The sequence below is a fragment of the Mytilus edulis genome, chromosome 9, assembly GCF_963676685.1.
Source record: "Mytilus edulis chromosome 9, xbMytEdul2.2, whole genome shotgun sequence".
Classification (NCBI taxonomy): Eukaryota; Metazoa; Mollusca; class Bivalvia; order Mytilida; family Mytilidae; genus Mytilus; species Mytilus edulis.
In genome coordinates, this window is record NC_092352.1 from 12,110,185 (window position 1) to 12,136,176 (window position 25,992).

At 31.2% G+C, this 25,992-nt stretch overlaps 1 protein-coding gene across 6 annotated transcripts; it reads right to left on the bottom strand.

Annotated features, from left to right (window-relative positions):
• Window positions 1-7,253: 7,253 nt before the first annotated feature.
• On the bottom strand, window positions 7,254-24,842 carry LOC139487636 (rho GTPase-activating protein 24-like). 6 transcript variants are annotated; one of them, XM_071272562.1, is made up of 7 exons: window positions 24,721-24,827; window positions 18,895-18,937; window positions 17,924-18,174; window positions 16,457-16,468; window positions 13,447-13,566; window positions 12,718-12,847; window positions 7,254-11,042 (listed from the first exon to the last, which is right to left on the bottom strand). In XM_071272562.1, the coding sequence occupies exons 3-7, from the start codon at window positions 18,159-18,161 to the stop codon at window positions 9,767-9,769; spliced, it is 1,776 nt and encodes a 591-aa protein (XP_071128663.1). In that variant the 5' UTR covers window positions 18,162-18,174; window positions 18,895-18,937; window positions 24,721-24,827; the 3' UTR covers window positions 7,254-9,766. The 6 variants fall into 6 exon arrangements, with proteins under 6 accessions (XP_071128663.1, XP_071128662.1, XP_071128664.1 ...); XM_071272561.1 differs by having other exon boundaries at window positions 18,859-18,937; XM_071272563.1 differs by lacking the exon at window positions 18,895-18,937 and having other exon boundaries at window positions 24,721-24,842.
• Between the last annotated feature and the right edge of the window lie 1,150 nt (window positions 24,843-25,992).

Below are 25,992 nucleotides of genomic sequence, written 5' to 3' on the forward strand. Positions count from 1 at the left end.
CCTAATTGGATGGAAAACATTTGTAAGGGTTCCACGGAACCCAGTGTCTCACCCACTTTATGAATCTTGTAAATGTTTTGAAAACTTTAACTGCAGACTGTATGTAATGTTAACTAAGTCCATATATAAGTAACATACCGAAAAATAGGAAATATATATGTTTACAAACTTTCCATCTAGACACTAGCTTTTGATAATAAACAAGCTTCTGACCAAATTTGATACAAATCCAGGATAGTTTCAGAAAATTATTGAATGTAATGTTAACTGGCAGAAAATCTAAGTCCATTTACAAGTAAAATACGAAAAATAATGATTTTTTTTTTTAATTTCTTCTGGATTCCATGTTCTGATCATAAAAACAAGCTTCTCTCCAAGTTTGGTAATATCCAGGATAGATAAGAAAGTTATTCAAATTTTAAAATCTTTAACTACAGAGTGAATATAATGTTTACTGGCAGAAAAACGTCCATTTATAAGTAAAATACGGACAAACCAGTGGCGGACCCAGAGGGCGTACCTTGCACTTTTTTTTTGTTAAATGATTTATCAGACTAGACTTCGTGAACTTTGTCATGTATTTGATTTTTATGCGAAAATTCTTAACTTATAAAGATATTTTCCCTCGTATTTACTGTAATATATTATTGATTATGTCAAAGTTATGTGATTCGTTACGGTGGAGTTGACCAGTACATAAAAAAAAAACACCACTCGGTCATTATGAAGTTCAAAATTACAGTAACTCATTGCTTAGGCTAAGGATGAAAAGCATGAAGCCTTCAAAGCTACAAAGTATTGAGCAAGAACGTATTGACTTCTATTTCACTATTCCAAACAAAAGAAAGTAATACTCTATTACACTTTCATGAAAAAAAGTTCCACAGCAATATTATTTACCTACGAACATGTTTAACCCCACACCTCCAGCCCACACCCCAGCCCATTGATAACATTGCTGAATAGTTATCCCCAACATTGCTGAATAGTGATCCCAAGTCAGTAAGCTCTAGATATAGATTTAAGTCTAAGGTACGGACCATTTGATTTGAGGGGCAGTCTGAGATATTTTGGAGAAAAAATTCTGACCCCGATTTTTGCCTTAAATATTCTGGCCATATCTGGATTGAAAACAATCATCTTGTTCACTTTTGCTATTAGAAAAAATATTTTCAACAGAATTATTTAGCATTAAATGGACATGATGAATAAATCAGAGCACTGTAAGCGGTGTAGGCAGTTAGCCAAAAACCAAGGCAAACATAATTATAAAAACTGGCAATGTTGCTTCAAATTTTTTTTAAGATTTAAAAGAACAAACATTAAACATTCATGTATTGTACATTTATGTTTATTTAATGAATTTAACCTTAAAGCAAATAATTCATATTTTATCAAGGTTCTCAAAAGCAAAGCATATATCAAGTATATTTTTTATGGTTATGAGTCTGCAGTGGTACAAGTTCGCAATGATTGCAGTTGTTCTAGTAGATAGTTAACATTGGTATTAGTTGACTGTTAGTAGTTCAAGTTGACTTAGTACAAGCTTGTAAAAGTATGAATGGACTTGCTTCCCTGGAAAGAAAACTGAGTTTTGTGTTTTACAGTACAAAAGTTATAAAACACAAATCAGATAAATGTTAACTACTACAGGGATCAAAGGTGAGGTCTGACTGACCTGCCCATAATAAATATAAATGACCCCCACCTTCACCCCAAGTCCATGATGTCTTAAGTTTGGAATAAAATGACAGGTAATTATAAAACAGTTGGTCAAACATTCTTGGTCTTGAAAGATATGTTTTCTTTAAAATGAGCCATATTAAAATGAAAATGTTTATAGGACCAGAAATAATTCAAAATATAATTAAGGTAAATTCTTTAAACCTACTCATTTTTTCCATCAATAAAATTTTTTAATAAACAAGAAATAATTGTAATATAATGCTGTTACAAGTCTCCAAAAAAAAAAGTTCCAATAATTATTCATTCCCATGGTCGCCTGACATTGGGCAAAGTCTTGTACACATTGGTTAGGTCTAGCAAAGTGATATGCATATGTGACGCCTATGAGATTAACCTTGTATGTCATTCAATCTTTTTTGAAATAACGAACAGGAATGAATATGGTTTAGGAGTTGGTATCTCAACCTTTCAGAAGTTCTCAAAACACGCACAAGAGGGGGTGGGTCGACCCCAGGGACTACCCCTATATTTCATTTGATTTTTTATATTGTCCCATACATGAATATATATGGTTTAGAGGTGAGGATTTTGATCTTTATCAAGTTTTCAAACAGGAGGCCTAGGGGTGACCCCGGGGACTTCCCCTATATTTCATTTGATTTGTTATATTGTCCAATACATGAATATATATGGTTGAGGGGTGGGGATCTCATCTGTTTCCAAGTTATCAAACAGGAGGGGGAAGGGTGACCCTAAGGACTCTCCCTACATTTCATTTGATTAGTTCTTTTGTCCCATACATGAATATATATGGTTTAATTTAGAGGTGGGGATCTCGACTGTTCGCAAATTCTCAAACAGGAGGGGTGGGGTGACGGCAGGGACTCCCCCTGTATTTCATTTGATTAGTTATCTTGTCCCATACATGAATAAATATGGTTTAGTGGTGGGGATCTAAGCTGTTTCCAAGTTCTTAAACAGGAGGGGCAGGGGTGACCAATAGGGACTTTCCCTATATATCATTTGATAAGTTATATAGTCCCATACATGAATTTATATGGTTGAGGGGTGGGGATCTCATCCGTTTCAAAGTTATCAAACAGGAGGGGGTAGAGTGGCGCAAAGGACACCACCTATATATCATATGATTTGCTTACATTCAGGAATTTTATAATCTAGATGTACTATTTGTGAAAATAAAGTAAGAAACTTCCAGCTTAACTGACTCTTCAAAATTGCGAAAAAAATACCCCTTCAAAATTGCAGTAATATAATACACTTTAAAATCTTCTTACATGCATTATCAACATTTATCACTGATACCGATTGTCTGTGTAAAGCTAGAGGTTGAACAAAATGAACATCGCTGTCATGAATAATAATGATGAAAATAGCGTAGCTAGTAACCACGTCGCAAGTCCGACTGCAAAAGTGGAAGAACGTATTGAAACAAACAATATTCCTACGACTTTTGCCATTTGGGAAATCTCAACAACTTGTCTTTAGAGATTTTCGGCGATTAAATATTTCATACATTTGTTCTTTGACATCTTAGCCAAAAGCTCAGGGGATAATAAACTATATAAGGATTCCTAATGTGCTCTACTTCCTATGTGCAACTTCAAAACTTTTGGGTGGTTCGACGAACATTTAAGGTTTTTCTGGTCATATTTTTTGTAATCCAGAATTATAAGTATGAAAAAACTTCAATTAGTTATAAATAACATTATATCCAGCTAGATAATAACAATGGCACGTATTTCAGCATTTATTGGGTAGAACACAAATCTAGGGTGCTCGCATAAGGCAGCTTAACTGCCTAAAAATGATGGTCAAACTCATTCAAATGGACAAGGGCATTATTCTATGAACATTACAGTATTGGTGGAATATCAATGACTATCTGTGAGAGTTGGATTGTATGAAGTAGCAGAAATACTAGGGCAGATCTATTTCTTACTAACTAACCTTGTACGCCATCCCAGGTATAACTATTTGTGGAATAACATTTACTGTCACAACAAAGTTTGCTGTAGATATAAGAAATAAGCTATGGTGTCAAATATCCGTCACAGTAAATTGCTTTTTGAAACTTGTAGAGTGAACAGTGTAGCGGGTTTTCTTCAAAATCAAAATCCAACAGAATAAATCAAATATAATTTATTTGGTATACAATAAATAGGTTTATAGTTAATATTTATTGTTAACAGTAACTTTACAAAAACAATATTCCTACAATAATGGCAAAATAATAACAAAATCAGGGTAAAATTTGGAGACCATATTAACATAAGTACAGCAATACAAGATCATAGTAATATTCTGCTTCAGTGTAGGCAGATGACTTAATTACAGACATTCAAAACTGTCAACAAATCAAAACTGCTTATCACAAATGAAAGGCACTTAATTAACTGCTATATTTATTAAAGTTATAGAAAAATAAAATTGACCTTATTCTGTATTCATATTTTAAACAAAATTATCATGAAAAGTTATGTGCTTGTTCTCTTAACAAAATTATAAAATATAACTAACATAATAAATCTCTTGAAAAATCATAGAAATGTATATATAATATAAAATAAAATGAGACAAAATTCAGAATATAAATATAGTCTAGTAAAATATGTGAGTATGATAGAAAAATAATTGTTCTTGTGAATTACATCCTGCTATGAGTATGTCATTGTAAATACATACAATATTATCAAGGGGAAATTTCAGTGCCTTAAAACTTTTGCCTTTCCAACTTGTTTCATTATATTTATAATACATGTAATATCTTAACTATTTTAAAACAAGAGGCTCTCAAGAGCCTGAATCGCTCACCTGAATTTTTTTGGTTTAATCTCTCATCAATGATTATTTTGGCTTTTCAATTTATTTAAATGTTCTTTGAATCGTCCTATTTTCTTCAAAAGCAAAAAAAAATCATTTTCTCCTATGTTCTATTTTAGCCATAGGAGCTATGTTTCTTGACATACAAGGAAATGAAATATAAAATGTATACTACATACTCTGAAACTCTGAAACTCATTTAGCCTAAGTTTGGCTGAAATTGATACAGCAGTTTCATAAGAGAAGATTTTTTAAAGTAAGTCAACATGATGAACAAATTGTGAAAAAAGTCTTTAAAGGGCAATAACTCCTAAAGAGGTCAATTGACAATTTTGGTCAAATTGACTTATTTGTAGATCTTACTTTGCTGATCATATTTGCTGTTTACAGTTTATCTTTATCTATAATAATATTCAAGATAATGACCCAAAACTGCAAAATTTCCTTAAAATTACCAATTAAGTGGCAGCAACCCAACAATTGGATGTTTGATTCATCTGAAAATTTCAGGGCTGATAGATATTGACCTAATGAACATTTTTACTCCATGTCAGATTTGCTCTTGATGCTTTCGTTTTTGAGATATAAGCCAAAAACTGCATTTGACCCCTATGTTCTATTTTAAGTAATGGCGGCCATGTTTTTTGACGGATCAAAAATTAAAGCACACACTTTGTGCAGGATAATCTAAGGAACAACCATGCTAAGTTTTAACCAAATCCATTCAGTAGTTTCAGAGGAGAAGATTTTTTAAAGTTAGCAAATATGATGAACAAATTGTGAAAAATTGTCATTAAAGGACAATAACCCCTTAAGGGGTCAATTGACAATTTTGGTCATATTAACTTATTTGTAGATCTTACTTTGCTGATCTTTTTTGCTGTTTACAGTTTATCTTTACCTATAATAATATTCAAGATAATGACCAAAAACTGCAAAATTTCCTTAAAATTACCAATTAAGTGGCAGCAACCCAACAATGGTTTGTTTGATTCATCTGAAAATTTCAGGGCTGATAGATCTTGACCTAATGAACATTTTTACTCCATGTCAGATTTGCTCTAAATGCTTTCGTTTTTGAGAGATAAGCCAAAAACTGCATTTGACCCCTATGTTCTATTTTAAGTAACGGCGGCCATGTATTTTGACAGATCAAAAATCAAAGCACACACTTTGTGCAGGATAATCTAAGGAACAATCATGCTAAGTTTTAACCAAATCCATTCAGTAGTTTCAGAGGAGAAGATTTTTTAAAGTTAGCAAATATGATGAACAAATAGTGAAAAATTGTCATTAAAGGACAATAACCCCTTAAGGGGTCAATTGACAATTTTGGTCATATTAACTTATTTGTAGATCTTACTTTGCTGATCTTTTTTGCTGTTTACAGTTTATCTTTATCTATAATAATATTCAAGATAATGACCAAAAACTGCAAAATTTCCTTAAAATTACCAATTAAGTGGCAGCAACCCAACAATGGTTTGTTTGATTCATCTGAAAATTTCAGGGCTGATAGATCTTGACCTAATGAACATTTTTACTCCATGTCAGATTTGCTCTAAATGCTTTCGTTTTTGAGATATAAGCCAAAAACTGCATTTGACCCCTATGTTCTATTTTCAGTAACGGCGGCCATGTTTTTTGACGGATCAAAAATCAAAGCGCACATTTTGTGCAGGATATACTAAGGAACAATCATGATAGGTTTTAACCAAATCCATTCAGTAGTTTCAGAGGAGAAGATTTTTTAAAGTTAGCAAATATGATGAACAAATTGTGAAAAATTGTCATTAAAGGACAATAACCCCTTAAGGGGTCAATTGACAATTTTGGTCATATTAACTTATTTGTAGATCTTACTTTGCTGATCTTTTTTTGCTGTTTACAGTTTATCTTTATCTATAATAATATTCAAGATAATGACCAAAAACTGCAAAATTTCCTTAAAATTACCAATTAAGTGGCAGCAACCCAACAATGGTTTGTTTGATTCATCTGAAAATTTCAGGGCTGATAGATCTTGACCTAATGAACATTTTTACCCCCATGTCAGATTTGCTCTAAATGCTTTCGTTTTTGAGATATAAGCCAAAAACTGCATTTGACCCCTATGTTCTATTTTCAGTAACGGCGGCCATGTTTTTTGACGGATCAAAAATCAAAGCGCACATTTTGTGCAGGATATACTAAGGAACAATCATGTTAAGTTTCATTCAAATCCATTCAGTAGTTTCAGAGGAGAAGATGTTTGAAAAATTGTTAACGACGACAGACGACGACGTCGACGACGACGGACGCCAAGTGATGAGAAAAGCTCACATGGCCTTTTAGGCCAGGTGAGCTAAAAAGTTGACTAAACAAATGAGATCATTTTTTCGTACGGTTACTCACAAAGAATACATTTATTTTCATGGATTGGGGAAAAAATATCCCTAGTTTATATTGTAAAGTTCAACTAGTTTTGTTGGTTTTCTTACATATGAAAAGTGATTAACACTATGTACCAGGAATGGCCAATCATTCCGACCAGTTCAATATGAAATCACAGAATAACTTATAGCATATTCATAAATATGTGTTATAATTTCTTATATGACTTTTACAGAATTATAAAATAATGTTACTTAAGACCTATAATAACTTGCTCAGGTATACAAATACATTCTAATATATATTGAACACTAATTTTACAGTGCAAATAAAGAATATTTTTTGGGGGGGGGGGGGGGGGGGGGAATCAACCATTTCAATCATATTAGATAATTAGCTTTTAAAACTAATAGCAGTTTTAAAATATAAACTAGGATATTTACAAACAAAATTATCCTTTAACACAAGTTAACATATAAATGTGTAAAGATTAAAAATTTCATTTGAACAATTATTCTAACTATCTGCATTTTTTCCTAGCCAATATTTGATGGAGAAAAAAGCTCTAAGAAAAATATGTAGCAAGTAATTTGGTTTAGGACTCTGAAGTAAATAAAATTAAACAAATCAATGTGTAAATACCCGGCCAAAGTATATAATCAGGTGACCTAGCTATATATATATATAGGTTAAGGATGATAATAAATGTGTCATTGTTGTAAGTGTGTGACAAGTCAGTATTTCCTCTGAACAGTGCACTCATTTTAAGTTACATCATTAAGTTACCCCTGTATTAAAAAGATTGAAGTGGCATTACTTTCCAACAAATCCGAATAAGCTTCAATTTGATTTAATTGCACATCATTCGTAAGAAATATTTCAAAAATTATTCTTTAATTTCAAAAACCCATTTTTACTATACAATAGTAGTAAACCAGCTATAAAGTAGCAGTTCTGGCCACTGTGATTTCCTGTTCTGTGGGTTTGTTCAGAAGCAGTGCTGGCCACTGTAATTTCCTGTTCTATAGGTTTGTTAACCCATTCAAATTAACATGTTTTCACAAGGAAGTTTTTATGGGGCTGTTTTGCATCAAATATATTTTTTTGAATTGAAACATGATTTCCTGAGGAAACAACCCAATCAATCTCACATAAAATGCATGAGAGTCATTTAATCTCCAAATATCCAACAAAATTCTCTTTAAAGTTTTACATTTTCCTTGAAATTAAACATTAGATTAAATTAAAATTAAGGGGGCATGATATCTGATAATTATACAGCATCTAAATGCTCTTCTTCTTCTTCTTCTAAACATAATAAAAAGTTGACCGAAAGATTGTTGTTTGCTTAACAATGATATCCAGTGACAAATGTTTCATGGAAAGTAAGGATGAATATGGTAAATGGGATAAAACAAATATATAATAATAATCAATTATACCATATTTAAAGAAATCCAACTCACAACATATATATAATGTCCATGATAAGGAATAACGCATGAAATGTTTGCCACTGGACATTTAGAAAGCAATAATCAATCAATCTGATTGTATATAAAATCCTTAGTTTTTCACCCATTCAATTTCACCTTAAAAAAACGATTAAACTTTGTTTGATAATATACTGGAAATGTCAGACAATACCATGAATATCATATACCGTAATGTTACCTAGATGAAAAGTACATGATTTAATATTTATATAACATAATAAATAAATTTGGTGTATTTACTGTCTTCTGATTGGTTAAAATTATTAGTTTTATTTTCAATGTTGTCAATTTTGATGGCGACACGCCCACTCCGACGTTGTGTATTCATACGCCAACATGTGTGTACGTTGTTATTGTTAATATAAATAATATAAAATGTTCTTTTAGCCTTATTTTTGATAGAAATTTATTTATAATAAACGGCAATAATTTATTTTGATTTTATTGAACCATAAAACTAATTTTTGACTCTTCACATTTTACATAATCCGCGAAGCGGATTATTCAATGTAAAGAGTCAAAAATTAGTTTTATGGTTAATAAATTCAAAATAGATGTTTATTAGCAGAAAATATTCATCAAAAATAAAACAAAATTAACTGTAACATATACAACTTTAAAATTGGATAATCACACTTAATTATTGGAAGAAACATCTAATATTCAAAACATTTTAAGAACATATCATACATATTCAGCACCAAGGATCCTGAATGCCTTAAAGCTATCTTCAGGTACAAGAATCAATTCTGTAATAGTAGAAAGTTAAATCAATAGGAACTAATTGTTTCAGTAAATCAAGTCTATCTTCCCAAAACTTATTTGGGAAGAAAAAGCAAAAATGATCACTGTAAAACTACATGTTACAGCCATAAATGTAGAAAATGAAAAAATTATTGCACTGATAAGTCCGACAGATGGACTTCTATCTTCCCTTATATATCATGGTAGAGCTGTTACTAGAGTATTTCTTTAAATATACTTTTTGTTTACTTATAACAAATTAGCAATGTTGATAGGGTAAACGTTAGCATATTTCTAGGTCTTATAACATTTATTACTCAGTCTTCTACAAAAGCTTTTAAAAAAATGTTTAACATAGTTCCTCACAAGTCAACACTCTTTTCTTATCTGTTACAACTTCAGTCTAAGAAGGTTTTAAATTCATCAACAAAATAACAACATATTTTTCACAATGAGGATCTTGAAATTTAAAATAAGAGCCTGATCAGTGAAACAAATTTTTTTAGAATGACTTATATAAATGTTATAGGAGAAAACATCTGTCAGTATGCTATGTGATGTATGTTCAACAGAATAACTACTTACATTACAAACAGAAAGTATAATATAGAATTTATGACATAATTTTAAGTTGGACTATGAAGTTGCCCATACTGAAGGTGATAGCGATTAAGTTCTGTCTGTAACTTCATCACTTTTGACACAGCACCATTTCTATCTAATCTTTCTTTTTCAAGGTCCTTTCTTAATTCTTCCATCTGATTTGAATGTTGCTGGTTAATTGCCTGAATTCGATCTTTGTATATTTTTTCACTATTTGCACTGTTTGTACGCAACACATTTATTTTGCCATTGTAATTGGTTTTAAGATCCTGAATTTTTGCCTCATATTCTTTCCGAGTGCTTTCTAATTCTGTTTTAAGTTGTTCATTTAGAGTTTTGAGATCTTGTATTGCTTCTGACTCAGTCTTATCAGTACTATTGGTTCGAGACAATGGGGAAGTAGGGGATAGATCATCACCCCCATTCGGACTTTTCTTCTTTCGTCTAGCTGGTGGAATGGGTTTCTGTTTTGGGGGATCAGATGGTGATATAATATTATTATTGTCAGATTCTTTTTTGACAGGCTCTGTGAAATCTAATAAATCCATCCCACTAGTATTTTGTTTATCTGAATTCCTACAAGATGGAAACAATGGTTGTAATATATTGTTATCTTTCCTTTTTTCAAGCTCTTCTGTAACGGAGGTAAGAAGAGATGAGCCTCTTGATCCTGCTCTATTATTTCTCAGAGAAAGTCGAGGAAGAGGCTTGATTTCATCCTCAGACTCAGGTTTTTCAGAAAAATCTAACAAATTTTCAACAGGAACTTCAGGTTTTGTCTCTTCTAATTTTTCTTCTTCCTTTTTGTCAATGAATATCTCCTCACAATTATTTATCAACAAGAAACACAACTGTTGAGTTAAATCAGCAGTAGCCATCATTAGTTCTGGACTATCTGCTTCAATTACATTACGTATTATATTTGGTCCAAAAACTGTTGCAAGATTTAAAGTTGTCATTTTATTGATGTGTGATTTTTCTCCCACTTTACATAAAAATTCACATAAATATTTAACAATTACGTAATTATCATCTGGAAGACTTGATAATGCATCAGCTGCATTTGCAACAGCTGCTTCCTTTTTCTCAGTTTCTTTAGCATCCTGAAAATTCATGGCAACGTTCATCAATCGCTGATAATAAGATGATGGTATAATGGATTCTGGAAGTTCTCTGAAGTACATTTTTAACAGGGATGCCACTGAATGTACATCATGATCTGATATATCAAACACAATTCTTTCTGCACAATCAAATCTGTCTTTTAACTCCTTTATTAATGTTGTTCTTCCCGGTAATCTGTAATATATTCATATAACTTTAAAATACATGTATAACCTTTATCATAAATTTACTAAGGCTGTAAATTAGTTATCAAATCACATAGAGAAATATTACAAAGGATTTCATTTGTATATTTATTTACTTGAAAACTTCTAAAAATTTAATAAATCTTACTTTTATACAAGAAAATGATCTTTCAAGAAATTTGTGTCATGATATGTTGGTCTATGTTTCCATGTTTTGATGACTATCACATTCATGCTGTTTCCTGTACAGAGACATTGTTTTTATGTCAGATTCATATTGCACCACAGACGTGTACTCAGGATTCATTGAAAAATTATATAACATGATAGAAGTTCATCTGCATCTGTTATTTTTGTAGCTAATCCAGAGTGCATCTTCATCTATGAGAATTGATCAGTAATTTGTTTAGGGCTATTCCAGAAAAAAATGTATGGGGGGGGGGGGGGGGGGGGTTGGTTGGAAGGCAGTTTTTGTCAGCACCCGCCACCCAGACAATTGTAATTGAGAATTATAGTGCATAATAGTGTGAAAAGTTGCTCCGATACCCATCACCCATGTATTATTAATATGATGTGCCTTCCAACCCCCCCATACATTTTTTTCTGGAATAGCCCTTAGTAAGTGTCAATACAACTACAGTTATTCGTGCAACCATCTCTGGCTTCAGATTGATGAAAATGAAATCAATGTAACAGAAGGTTGACCATAACATTATCTTATCATCAGTATTATTGGTACTAAAATTTAATAACATTTACAGCTAATTTCCAAATGCATTTAAAGCAAAACTTTGGTTAGCTTGCTTGCTCTGTTTGTATATTGGGATAACATCCAGTCAAAGGACAAGGTTCACTTATGGCACAAAATGGCCTAAAATACCAACTTTATCATAAAACACCAAAAAGGTCACAATTTGGTTCCTAAATGGGTCTATTTCAAATGCCCTAATGCTAATTGAATCAGTTTCATTTCATTAAAGTACATAATATTCTCCAAAGTAGGCCCATTTTGAACATTTTGTCAAAATATGATAATTTTGTGCAATTTTCAAACCTTAAAGCTTTCTAACTTTGGCCTCCACCTACAATCTGAAATATCTTTTAACCAAAAGATTCCAATTTTGAAATAAAATTCATTAATATAAAAACTTTTTGGATCGTAAATAGCGGCCAAGGTTAATTATGCCAAAAACAATTAAAATTATGGAAAAAAATTACCAAAATTGACTTAAAATACAAATAATGTTTATTTCAGGGGTCATAGCTTCATTAATTTTAAATGATATGCTACAAAAATATAGTTTTGTCTTAATAGTATTATCACAAGTATGTCTATGTGAAATTTGTAATTTTTTAGCCCGATTTTAAAAACGTAAAAAATTTAGGGGAATTTTAACCCTTCGTGAACCTTCTCCTTTAGATATATTATGTACAGGTTGAAATATGATTATCAGTATCTATATTGTTTGAAGACTTCAAAGCTTGAATTAGCAGTTATATAAACAGGCAACAAGCAATAAAATTGAGAATGGAAATGGGGAATGTGCCAAAGAGACAACAACCCGACCATAGAGCAGACAACCCTACCAAAGTTTTACTCTACAAGCATTAGGAAATTAGCTGTAAAGTAATAATATTTTCTATTCTATTACATTGCTGATTACCTGAAAATACCTTCAACTTCTAGACCATATTGTGTTAAGAATTCTACACTCTGTTCAATCAAGTATGGAATAGATCTCTTCATTCTCTGTTCATACAGCATTGTCTCCTCTATACTCTGACCAAATATTGCTGCAAAATAGTCAAGTTAAATAATTAGCATTTTTTTCACCAAATTGCCACATCAGTTGTAAATTTTCTTTTTGTATGTATGTTTATTTTGTTTGTTTATTTATGGAGGTTTATTCATTAAATGCCACTTCCTATGACTTAATAATTGTCTTCCTGTACAATTTCATGGTTGTATGGATAATTGGTGGATGAAAGCAGAGGGGAAACCACTGACCTTTGGTAAGTAACTTACAAGTTTTATAGCATATTGACCACAATAAGAGTTGAACACCTACCATGTTGTTGATTGGCTGATGTCTTCTGTACAATTTGATGTCATCAACCAGAAAAAAATTGGCAAATAAGTAATAATCGAAATGTTCATAAGAGTTTCTCGTTTCTCATTTTTTATATAGATTAGACTGTTGGTTTTTCCATTTTGAATGGTTTTACACCTAGTCTTTTTTGGGGCCCTTTATAGCTTGCTGTTTGTTATGACCCAAAGCTTCCGTGTTGAAGACCGTACTTTGACCTATAATGCTTTACTTTAACAAATTATGACTTGGATGGAGAGTTCCCTCATACCACATCTTCTTATATCTATGAGATTATTAAATTACCTCCTCCAATATCAGAGTAAATGACTTTTCTTATAGCTTTCATCCATTGCTGTCTCTCATCATTATTACCAGCACAGAGTTGAAAAACTTCACTTGGTGCTGTTCTAGACTGAGTTTTACCTGAAATTACATTCAAAAGTCTTCATTTTATTTATGAAAGAGTGTTTAAGTTAACAATGTGAACCACTCCCATGATTTTAAAATAAAACTCCAACTAACAAGAGATATCATTGCTTTTCTTTGTTATGTGTAGATTAATATTACCTTTTATAGTTATGTGTCCATGTGATTTTTATCTAAGTCCTGTTGTACTAAAAATGCTAAATCTGACACATAAAGATGAATCTGTGAAGAAATACAATGTATAGAGCTCTTGACAGAACTAAATTAACTGACCGATGGTTTACGTTATTACCATATAAATCCTTTCTCCTTTACAGTGCCAGACCCTACTTTTGGTCAGGGGATTTTAGAATGAATGATTTCTTGTTTCTATTGTGTTATGTGTTAGTTCTTAATATGTCTATAATATTAGCTGTCATGTGATTTGATAATATGCCTATAATATTAGCTGTGATGTGATTTGATAATATGCCTATAATATTAGCTGTGATGTGATTTGATAATATGTCTATAATATTAGCTGTGATGTGATTTGATAATATGCCTATAATATTAGCTGTGATGTGATTTGATAATATGCCTATAATATTAGCTGTGATGTGATTTGATAATATGCCTATAATATTAGCTGTGATGTGATTTGATAATATGCCTATAATATTAGCTGTGATGTGATTTGATAATATGCCGATTTGATAATATGCCTATAATATTAGCTGTGATGTGATTTGATAATATGTCTATAATATTAGCTGTGATGTGATTTGATAATATGTCTATAATATTAGCTGTGATGTGATTTGATAATATGTCTATAATATTAGCTGTGATGTGATTTGATAATATGTCTATAATATTAGCTGTCATGTGATTTGATAATATGTCTATAATATTAGCTGTCATGTGATTTGATAATATGTCTATAATATTAGCTGTGATGTGATTTGATAATATGCCTATAATATTAGCTGTGATGTGATTTGATAATATGTCTATAATATTAGCTGTGATGTGATTTGATAATATGTCTATAATATTAGCTGTGATGTGATTTGATAATATGTCTATAATATTAGCTGTGATGTGATTTGATAATATGTCTATAATATTAGCTGTGATGTGATTTGATAATATGTCTATAATATTAGCTGTCATGTGATTTGATAATATGTCTATAATATTAGCTGTCATGTGATTTGATAATATGTCTATAATATTAGCTGTGATGTGATTTGATAATATGCCTATAATATTAGCTGTGATGTGATTTGATAATATGTCTATAATATTAGCTGTGATGTGATTTGATAATATGTCTATAATATTAGCTGTGATGTGATTTGATAATATGTCTATAATATTAGCTGTGATGTGATTTGATAATATGCCTATAATATTAGCTGTGATGTGATTTGATAATATGCCTATAATATTAGCTGTGATGTGATTTGATAATATGTCTATAATATTAGCTGTCATGTGATTTGATAATATGTCTATAATATTAGCTGTGATGTGATTTGATAATATGCCTATAATATTAGCTGTGATGTGATTTGATAATATGCCTATAATATTAGCTGTGATGTGATTTGATAATATGTCTATAATATTAGCTGTGATGTGATTTGATAGGTACTGTAAGTAAAGACAATTTGAATGAACATTTAATGTTCTTAATTTCATTCCCAACCTTGCTTACCATATTTTCTTTAATTGCCTCTTTTCTAAACTGGGTTTCATTAACAAGTTACTGTACCCCTTTTTTAACATGGAAATATAGGTTCAAAGATAATGTTGATGAGAAACAGCATCAGTATATCAAAATATCAAACTTGCAACTTCTATCAATAAACAAATGTCTTATAAGCATGTATAAGTCCACTTTCTTTGATATATGGTTAAATGGTCTTAAATTTAAGTATATCTGGGAAAGTCCCATATTATGTTTTGTAACTTTATAAACAAGTTAATGCTTCTCTAAAGTTAAGTAGGTCATTCTATTGGGGAGGACATCCTGCTACAGGAAGTTCATACTTATATAAGATCACTGCAACTTGTACACAAATCAATAAAAAAAAATGTACCAGTAAGTGAATAAAAAGTAACTAATTCATGTATGTTTTAAATGATTTAAATATTATACATATATATATGCTTGATTATACATGTTATAAGAATTTACTCTCAAAAATTATTAAAAAAACATTTTTTTACAATAGTGTCTACCTGTGACCATAACTAAAGTGTGCAACATACATGTGTCACATCTATGTGTTACAGTATACATTGATACAAATTCAAAGAATTAATGGGTTAAAATTTTGATATAAATTATATTTTATTCATTGACGAGGAAAGAATTACAAGAAATATTAGTAACCATGGTAACAGTATATATTACCATATATTAGCTGTCTTTTAAATTAATTAGTTCAAATGAAATTAGCAACAGTTTGTTATCTTGGAATAACATTTATCATATTTTTGTAAATCAAGTCAGAAGATTTACTGAAATTTATAGCATTTCAAATTAAAGCAGGCTATATCAAAAGATCTTCATATGGCTATTACTAGTATAGCATTCCCCATTAAAGCAGACAAGCCAATATAGCACTAAAGAAATCACAATGCTTATCGAGACAAGCTATTCAAAGTCATATATGTATAAAATGCTAATATCTTTATTAAACAAAGTTATCAGAAAAGTGTTTCTAAGAACATGTGTGTGTGTGTGTGTTAGTGCTAGTAAATAACTGCTGAAATAAATCAGCATAAATTACTAGCCAAAAACAAGTACATCATCACCTGTGCAATATTATGATGAGTAAAAAGACAATCTATTAACAGTATAAGCATAACAAACAAATTATTGTGATATACTTACACAATTCTGCATCTGAAAAGTTATAGGTTTTTACACCTTATCATTATCTGACGTCTTTTTTTTACATTATGAATTGGGGTCAAGTTTCCCTATCAAATATTCTGTATAGACAAGAGAATATTTCTGGTCAAGAAGCAATTCTGCTACCACACTTGATATGCTTAAACAAAAAATTCCATTTCATTTTTCATCTTTTATTTCTTTAGCTGCTAGTGAGGTTGACCAACATTTTCAAATTGCTACTTTTCAGCATCAAGTGGAAAACGAAGAGAATTGGTTCTTGGTTAAAATCTACTCCCTCACCTGTATAGAAACTAGGCTTTATATTATGGGTAAGATATATCCAAACAATAACAAAATTTCTCAAGATGCACCACATCCTCTGATATAGCAATACATGTATCATTAAATATTAAAACTATTTTGAAAAGATTCTAGTAAAGAGTTTAAGACTATTTCCTACCAAAAATACATTTACTTGTTTACACTGCAATTGTAACACATGTCACTGAAAAAAACAGTTAACTTCCAATAATAAGAAATTAAAAATGTCAAATAGACATCAAAACAGATAAATGTCTAAAACCTATCTAGTTGAAAATAAGAGAAATATATTCAAAGATATGTATAAATAATTCAGTTTACATGGTCATAATGATATATATAAGATCACATGCTGTTTCAAAATGAAGCTTTAATACCTTTTAAGTCTCAAAATGTTAAATCTATGTAAGCATGTGAAGAAGCAGGAAAATTAAATTTCTGGATAACTTCCATCACCAGAAAAATTACTCCTTTTATATAACTCAATCTTCCAGTTAGCTAAGCGTGCTTTATGAAAACCATTGAAGTCATATAAAACAAAGATTGAGCTGCTAATTTGAAAGAAAACTGGGGTTTCTGTTTAGAAAGCTCTGTCGTATTTTTGACCTGCCGCATTCTATGCTTATTTTACTAATCTATCAATGACCAGCAAAAAAAAATATCAATATTCAACTTGACCTCCATTTTTTCTTCAGCAACAACATATAAAAACTTTTTAAGGTCCAATCATAAACTACTTCAATACAAATATTTGTCATCCTTGGTCATTCTTTGGGCATATGATAATGAGGTATTATGTTTTTGCTGCTGTAAGAAAGCAATACTTCTGCTGGCCTACCACAAATTTATTGACAGGGGAGATGACACCAGCATTAGTCTGCATTAGGCAGCAATAAATGTATTAAAAATCCACAAACTAAAAGTTAATTTTTCTTGTATGAAGTGATTACCATTAAAATAAAAAAACAAGTGTTTTAAGTATGAATAAACAAAAAGAAATTTATACACTATATTCATAGAGCAACACAATATATTTTTTTTATCTATAAAAGAACAATAAAAGCAAATTAATTTAATTAGACCAGCCACAAATGCTTATATTAGAGCATGCCTATCCCTAATTTTGATTTTTGTTGTTATTACCTGGACAAATTTCAAACAGGTATTTATCTGAATCATCGGGTGTCCATTGAATCTCAGCTATTCTGTTTCCAGGCAAGAAAATAGATCCTTGAGGTCTCAGGTCGTCTTCTTTTGTGAAATAGAACAAACAGTCCCCATTTAAACAGAACCATCGTCTATGCCATGTCCTGACCATACCACCCTGTTTACGTAACCAGCCAGATTTGGTAATCCTCTGTCTATGGATTGGGTTATTCATCTTTTCTTTATTCCTGTAAATAAAAATAAAACATAGAAAAAAAGTTAAATTATGTTAAGTATTTCTCCAATAATTATCAATATGGACCTTCATCTTACTCAAGCTCAAGTGAAATTTGAGTAAAATAATAAATAAAATAAATTATGCACAGGAAGTAGTCTGATATTTATGATTAATTCAGCAATTGATAAATATTCATATTTACAATTTTCAGAAGAAACAGAAACATACATTGTAATTCCACCAAATATTTCCCTGAAGAAAGTGTTGACTTGTTTCTTTTTTATACAATAACAGTGAATTCGCTCTTCTTTGAAACACAAGAAATAAAGAAAGTGTCATTCTCATCTCCCAGATATTGATTTAAATGAGTGATTTTCTATCTTTATCATGTTTATATGTATGAATATTTAACCTGAAGCATTTTGATAGTTACCCCACCTTAATCAAAAGGTGTTGATTTTCTATGATAAACAATAAATCACAGATCAAAGGTGCATTTTGCTAGGGACTGTTTAGTGGGTGTCCAAATATTTCAGTTCATATAATAATTTTCTCCAAAATACTGACTTATATATCTATACATAAACATATTCTACAAGCAAAATCACTTTGAACTGGAAAGAGAAAAGGGTGATGTAACTGCCTGTTAATTAACTAAAACTCAGGAACTAAAACCAATAAATTGTTTATGTACCTTAAACTATTGTATTTGTATGTACACCTGACTTACAGGTAAACATTGATACATTCCTATGGCCTTTTTTATTTGTGACCTACAAAAGATAAACAAATTAAACATCTGTTACATCAATGACTAAGTAATGACAAGTATCATCTTGATCAATATACAGGTATCTATCTATCCCAAGTCTCAATCAATATCAACATCATCAAAGAAGACAGGAATTGTCTTAAGAGATTTACAAATTAATACAAAATAGAAAAAAAATGTTTCATTATACATTAACATGATTACAGTGTACCCCAAACTCTGTCTGATTGATAAAATGTCAGACAAAAAATCATTTGGTCAGACAGCAGGGGCGGATCCAGCCATTTTAAAAAGGGGGGGGGGGGGGGGGGTGTTCCCAACCCAGGATAAAGGGGGGGGTTCCAACTATATGTCCCCATTCAAATCCATTGATCGGTCAAACAAAAGGGGGGGGGGGTTGCAACAACCCCGGGGACTCCCCCTCTGGATCCGCCACTGGACAGAATATTTTTTTAGTTCAGACAAACCCTAAAGAGTTTGGCACATACTGCTGATTACTGTAAGATGCTACACCTATACCATAACAACTTGTGTGTGATTTTAAGACAATAGACAATATAGACAATATTTTATTGGCACAAACGCATTTACAATAAATGGTAATGACTGAATGGATAAATAATTTGCTATACATGGTAGTAAAATACAAACAATTATATATATATAATATGTGAATAAATGATTAAAGGTACATGTATAATGAAAATCTATTACAATAGATTACTTCTTGCATTTAAACAATTTGTTACGAAAGAGGAAGATAATTTTAGTGCCGTATAAAATGTATTATTAATCATAAGATTTATTTTATTATTATCGCAAAATGTGGTTATACTTTTTCCTGTAATTTAAAACATTTTAATACAGAAGTCTCTCTCTAATACTGGAGTAACCTCTGCAGTGCAGCAGCATGTGCTGTTCATTTTCAATTTTGCCACTTTTACAGATTTCACAAATTCTTTGATTTCTGGGCATTTTTAAATATCTATCTCTTTCAATGGCAAGGTTATGAGAACTAACTCTTAATTTACATACTGATGATCGATCTGATCTATTTTTTTAAAGCATCAAAGTAGGGCCATAAATTTCCTTCCTTATGTAAACTTTGATGGGGTAATTATCACAGCTTCTAATCTGAAGTGCCTCACTATTTCTACTACACAAGTATTAGGTGTATAAGATAAATAACTTCCTCAATATTACAACTTTTAAATATTGGTTTTTAAAGTATGTGAACTGCATTTATCTGTATTAACAAGATTTAAGTATTTCTAAGGGAAATTTATGATTTTTACCATGTCAACTAAATACTTTAAAAAAAAGCAAAATTTACACAATTAAAAAAAATTAAGGTTATTCTTTAAGATATTTATCTTTTTCCAATTTTATGCACAGTTACATCTCAAGATGAGTAACAACTGTACAAATGTGTGTTCCAGTCCTGCATTCATACATTACTTTTGAAGATTTTTTCTTTGCAATACAGACTTGAAAAATATTTCTAAAAAGTTAATATTCTTTTTCACAATAAGAGAATTTCTTCCAAAATTTAATTTTTCAAATTTTCCCAAACAATTACTATGCAATTATTTTGTTTTTGACACAGAGAATATATCTGGAAAAGCTACAATATCTACATGAATATATCAATTCTAGTTAAAACCAAATTTTCCCACAAAAAAGTGAGCGCAGCTAGATATGGTCCACAGAGTCTGCAGAGGCAGTCTGCTGAGAGAGGTCTGAACAGTCAGGGCCAAAATGGACACAATATTCGCACTTGATACAGGTCTGAATTTGGATTGTAATTAAATATTTGACACGTAATAGGTTTTTGACACAGAATAACTGTAGTCGAAGATCTTGAATTGGTTATGTGATTTGAATTGATATTATTTTTTTTGCTTTTGTCAATACACTTTGCTGTTGCAAATTTTAAAATAGAAAATGACTTACATAATCATGGCTAAATAGTAAAATTGAATTACCTTCATCAGCATTTTTAATATAATAACTTCTAAAATAAATTGACAGCTAATTACCTCAAGACAATACAACATTTTTACAGTGTATCATCGGTACAGCTTATATAGGTACCTATCAAGTGGGGTGTCATCAATTTTGACCTTACACAGTAAAAAAATCTTTGTTTTGATTCATCTACATTCAGTGTACATTTCTGAACATCTGAAATTCCTGCTCCTAAATTAAATAATTTTTGCATCAATTTTTTTCCAATTTATAAGACAACTTTTATATTCTAATAAGAATAATAAACTTTAACATGTACAAATAGTTGTGAATGTCAACTTCAACTTTCAATTTCAATACAGTTGTCGAGCCATTTACATGTTTAATCTGAATGAAGGCTAATACAGGGCAAAGTAATAGTTAACAATCATAAACCTTCCTTAAATAACTCATTCCATGAAACATTTGGGTAATTAAAACAAGTGTGAAAAGCTATATATGCCGTACATTCATTTACAATGTAACTATACATTTTGTTTATTTTCTTTGGTTACATCTTCTGACATCAGACTTGGACTTCTCTTGAACGGAATTTTAATGTGCGTATTGTTATGCGTTTACTTTTCTACATTGGTTATAGGTATAGGGGGAGGGTTGAGATCTCACAAACATGTTTGACCCCGCCGCATTTTTGCGCCTGTCCCAAGTCAGGAGTCTCTGGCCTTTGTTAGTCTTGTATTATTTTAATTTAAGTTTCTTGTGTACAATTTGGAAATTAGTATGGTGTTCATTATCACTGGACTAGTATATATTTGTTTAGGGGCCAGCTGAAGGACGCCTCCGGGTGCGGGAATTTCTCGCTACATTGAAGACCTGTTGGTGACCCTCTGCTGTTGTTTTTTATCTGGTCGGGTTGTTGTCTCTTTGACACATTCCCCATTTCCATTCTCAATTTTATTTTACCATATAGAAGGATTTATGTGGTCAGCTATACACTGTACACAACATTTCTTTTCGGAATAAATTATAGAAAAATAACATATTAAATCTATTATGTATGAAAGATTTCAAAGCCATTTATTGAAACAGCTATACTTATTACGCACACACAGTGGCCTTCTATCAGAAAAAGAGTTGCAATGAATATAGAATCATATTGAATGAGATGAGTGCCAACTTCTTTGACAAGTACTTGCACATGTTTTTAGTAAGCATTCTTGTTTTGGGAAAATAAAGAGACTTCTCTAATCATCAACCTATGACCAAATCATTTCTTGAAACAACAACTATGTTTAGATTGAAGTACACAATCACATTGATAAAATGTCAACAAAACAAAGATTTTCTTACCATGTCAGGTCAAAATCAATCACGCTCGCTTGCCTTGGTTATAATTAGTACCTATATCTGATGTACCAATGATACACTTTTATTTCTATATAGATGTACATAATTTAAAAGCAGTGTAAGGGAGGTAATTGTCAATGTGTTTGAATTGTCTCCCTTACACTGCTTTTAAATTATGTTTTGTAAGTTAGTAATTTTCCATTAATCAGGACACCCTCGGCTTGTTTATCCCCCTTTTTGCCCTTAATTCCTAAATGGTTTGAGCCATAACCCCCAAATCCAATTCTTACCATCCCTTTGTGGTATGGAAACTTGTGGTATAATTTCAGAGAGATCCATATACCATTTTACAAGTTTTTGTCTGGAAACTAGAAAAATTCTTATTTGGGTCCCTTTTATGCCCCTAATTCCTCAATTGTTGGGATTGTAACAACCAAAATCAATCCCAACCTTCATTTTGTGGTTATAACCCTTATGTTTAAATTTAATAGATTTCTATTTGCTTATACTAAAGTTATTGTCCGGAAACCAAATTGTCTTCGGACGACGCCGCCAACAACGTGATACCAATTTATGACTGCAAATTTTTTGTGATCTTCTAAAAATTGTTGATTGGCAGCTCTTCCTAGACCAGTCTGATACACATGTTACAATGTATATGCCTTTGATATACATTGATTGTACCTGATATTCATATGATGAAGACATAATCTTTCAGTCAGTTTAATTGAGGTCTGGAGCTGGCATGTCAGTTAACTGCTAGTAGTCTGTTGTTATTTATGTATTATTGTCATTTTATTTATTTTCTTTTGTTACATCTTTTGACATCGGACTTTGACTTCTCTTGAACTGAATTTTAATGTGCGTATTGTTATTCTTTTACTTTTCTACATTGGCTAGAGGTATAGGGGGAGGGTTGAGATCTCATAAACATGTTTAACCCCGCCGCAATTTTGCGCCTGTCCCAAGTCAGGAGCCTCTGGCCTTTGTTAGTCTTGTATGATTTTAAATTTTAGTTTCTTGTGTATAATTCGGAGTTTAGTATGACGTCCATTATCACTGTACTATTATGCATATTTTAGGGGCCAGCTGAAGGACACCTACGGGTGCGTGAATTCTCGCTACATTGAAGACCCATTGGTTGCCTTCGGCTGTTGTTTGCTCTATGGTCGGGTGGTTGTCGCTTTGACATATTCACCATTTCCTTTCTCAATTTTATGTACACCTCATAAACATTTTACGAAAAAATGTAGGTGTGAGAGTGTCCAACTCAATGTTCAATATAAAGTACATTTCAAATCAAAGAGATCTACAATATACATGTAACTCCTGCAAAAATAATAGATCTAACATGATTTACAAACTCATTTAAGACATTACCATGATAACTGATATAAACCTTTGATGTAAATTTCATAACAATCCTACAAGAAATGAAGGTTTGAGAAATCTTTGAATGCAATTAAGTAAATAATTTTCATTTTCAAGGGGAATAACTCTATTAAAAATAGTTAATTTGCACCGACTTTCAGAACAGAATTGAGGACAGAATTGTTCTATCCAAGAATAAGGGACTGGAACACACTAACACTCAACACCACCAGTGCATGTACATGTAGTCTTGAATGTTTTAGACCGAAGACAAGGATGTTTTACCTCACTTTTCATGCTTTTACTGTATATTAAGGAATATTTAATATGGGGACGAAGTCCCCTATTACAGTAGAAAATTCAATAAAAAAAAATTTTTTTTTAAATCGGGAAAAATTTCCTGAATTTTTCATTGTACTAATGACCCAAAATCGTTCAATTTTTTTTGTCGCCTTTTTGAATTTCCGGATCGGTGCAGAAATCTACTTCTGTTTCCGGTCTTGTTTGCATGAGACTTTGAATAAAATGTATTTTTATCAGTCTAAGAAAGGAACTAATACTAATTCATTTAAAAAAAAATGTTTGTTATTAAAAAAGGTTACCTGATGACAACGTTTCTTTGTTTACATTGAATATCATAACTTAAATAACGTCACAACTAAAATCTCTAACAACAGAACAAAAATCGGAAATGTTACGGTATTTCCGTCTCTTTTTAACATTGTTGATTTAAAAAAAAAATCATAGACTTCGTCCCCATTCACAGGTAATTCCTGCCTCATATTAGTAGAAGTATGGTACAATGTCAATGACAACAAAATATGAATAGTCTCACAAATTAAACAAATTGTCAAACATGCAAAATGCACTTGTTTAAACCGATAGTTTCAGGAGACCAACCAGTAGCATATGCCTTATAAGAATAATTGTATATTACTTGTAAGACTTTAAAGGGGATTCAATGTCCTACATATGATACAAACTCGAATTGTTATTATTTTTAGGGATAAAAATGAAAGTAATTCATAGAAGTTCGTGCACGGTGCAAGACAGTCAAATGTTTCGATATAATTTAATGTAAGAAATTGCTATGTTTACCTTCTGATGTTTTCTTTGAAGTCATTGCTTGGGATTGTTTAAAATCATTTTGATTTCAACTTTTCAACTTCCTACTTTTAGAAACAGGAAAGTAACTTCCTTTGTGCACACAAATCAATGACATCATCGAATTTGATTAGCTAAAAGATGTACTACAAATTCGATTATTTGTTCTATAAAAATCCTTTTCTTTCAAAATCAATGTTGAGGATTGAGGGTTAGATAGGTTCATGTACTTAATAAATTTTAAAAATGCATCATCCAAATGTATCTAAAAGTTTTAAGGTAAGGTCGAATGGGAACACGTTCGAAACTGATTGGCCGAACTGGCACTAACTATGGCCGGAATGACAGTGGCCGAAAAGTCTTGTAATAAACAGAAAATATCTTACATTTGTATATTGAAAAGGTATATAAGACTTTTTCATAAGTGAAGTTTATTTAGATTTTCCCAGGATTTTTCATAAATGGTTTGGAAATTATTATTACTACGAACAAGGATTTGTATTAGTCTTACTATACAAATCCTTGCTACGAATAAACCCAATCTGACTATAAAACCTTGAGGTCTATCGTAACGTATGTCTTCGCACTTATGACCGCTATAATATATGTCTCTGCTTATGATCATAACGAAATCAGAGACAGAACTTTTAATTAGATTAAATCAAAACGAAGTGTTGATCTGTTCCTGACTATGATTTCTTTAACACTTAGATTAAACATATCGTTTGAATTGTTTTTCATTGTCTTATCGGGGCCTTTTATAGCTCACTATGCAGTATATGGGCTTTGCTCATTGTTGAAGGCCGTACGGTGACCTATAGTTGTTAATGTCTGTGTCATTTTGGTCTTTTGTGGATAGTTGTCTCATTGGCAATCATACCACATCTTCTTTTTTTATATATATATATCCAAATTACAATATGTCTGAAATAAACAGTTAAGAAAGCATGTTCTTTATCATACAAATTACAGACAATCTGATATTAATGATATGATAAATATAAACAGATTGCGATCTCGTGCAATTGTATTTATCTAGGTTTGTTTGATTTCATGTTATCCATTAATTTAACTTATCGCATGTTTTATCATTCGAAAAAAATGGACCAAATCACTCGAAAAACTACGATCCTAGCAGGACACTATGCTTACCGTGCTATAGGATAATAAATTTAATTAACGGTTTTTACTGTCTAAGTCTAAGAATGATTTTTTTGTGGATCGAGTCAGTCAACGAAATGGTTCACCTTTGGTTCAGTTTAAATG

What these genes read in the sequence shown, in the direction of transcription:
- LOC139487636 (XM_071272563.1), bottom strand. Translation starts at nt 18,161, where the DNA reads ATGAATAACCCAATCCATAGACAGAGGATTACCAAATCTGGCTGGTTA. An exon ending in TTACTCTGATATTGGAGGAG is followed by an intron (nt 12,848 to 13,446) that starts GTAATTTAATAA and finishes ACTATTTTGCAG; the next exon opens with CAATATTTGGTCAGAGTATA. An exon ending in GAAGTTGAAGGTATTTTCAG is followed by an intron (nt 11,043 to 12,717) that starts GTAATCAGCAAT and finishes AATATATTACAG; the next exon opens with ATTACCGGGAAGAACAACAT.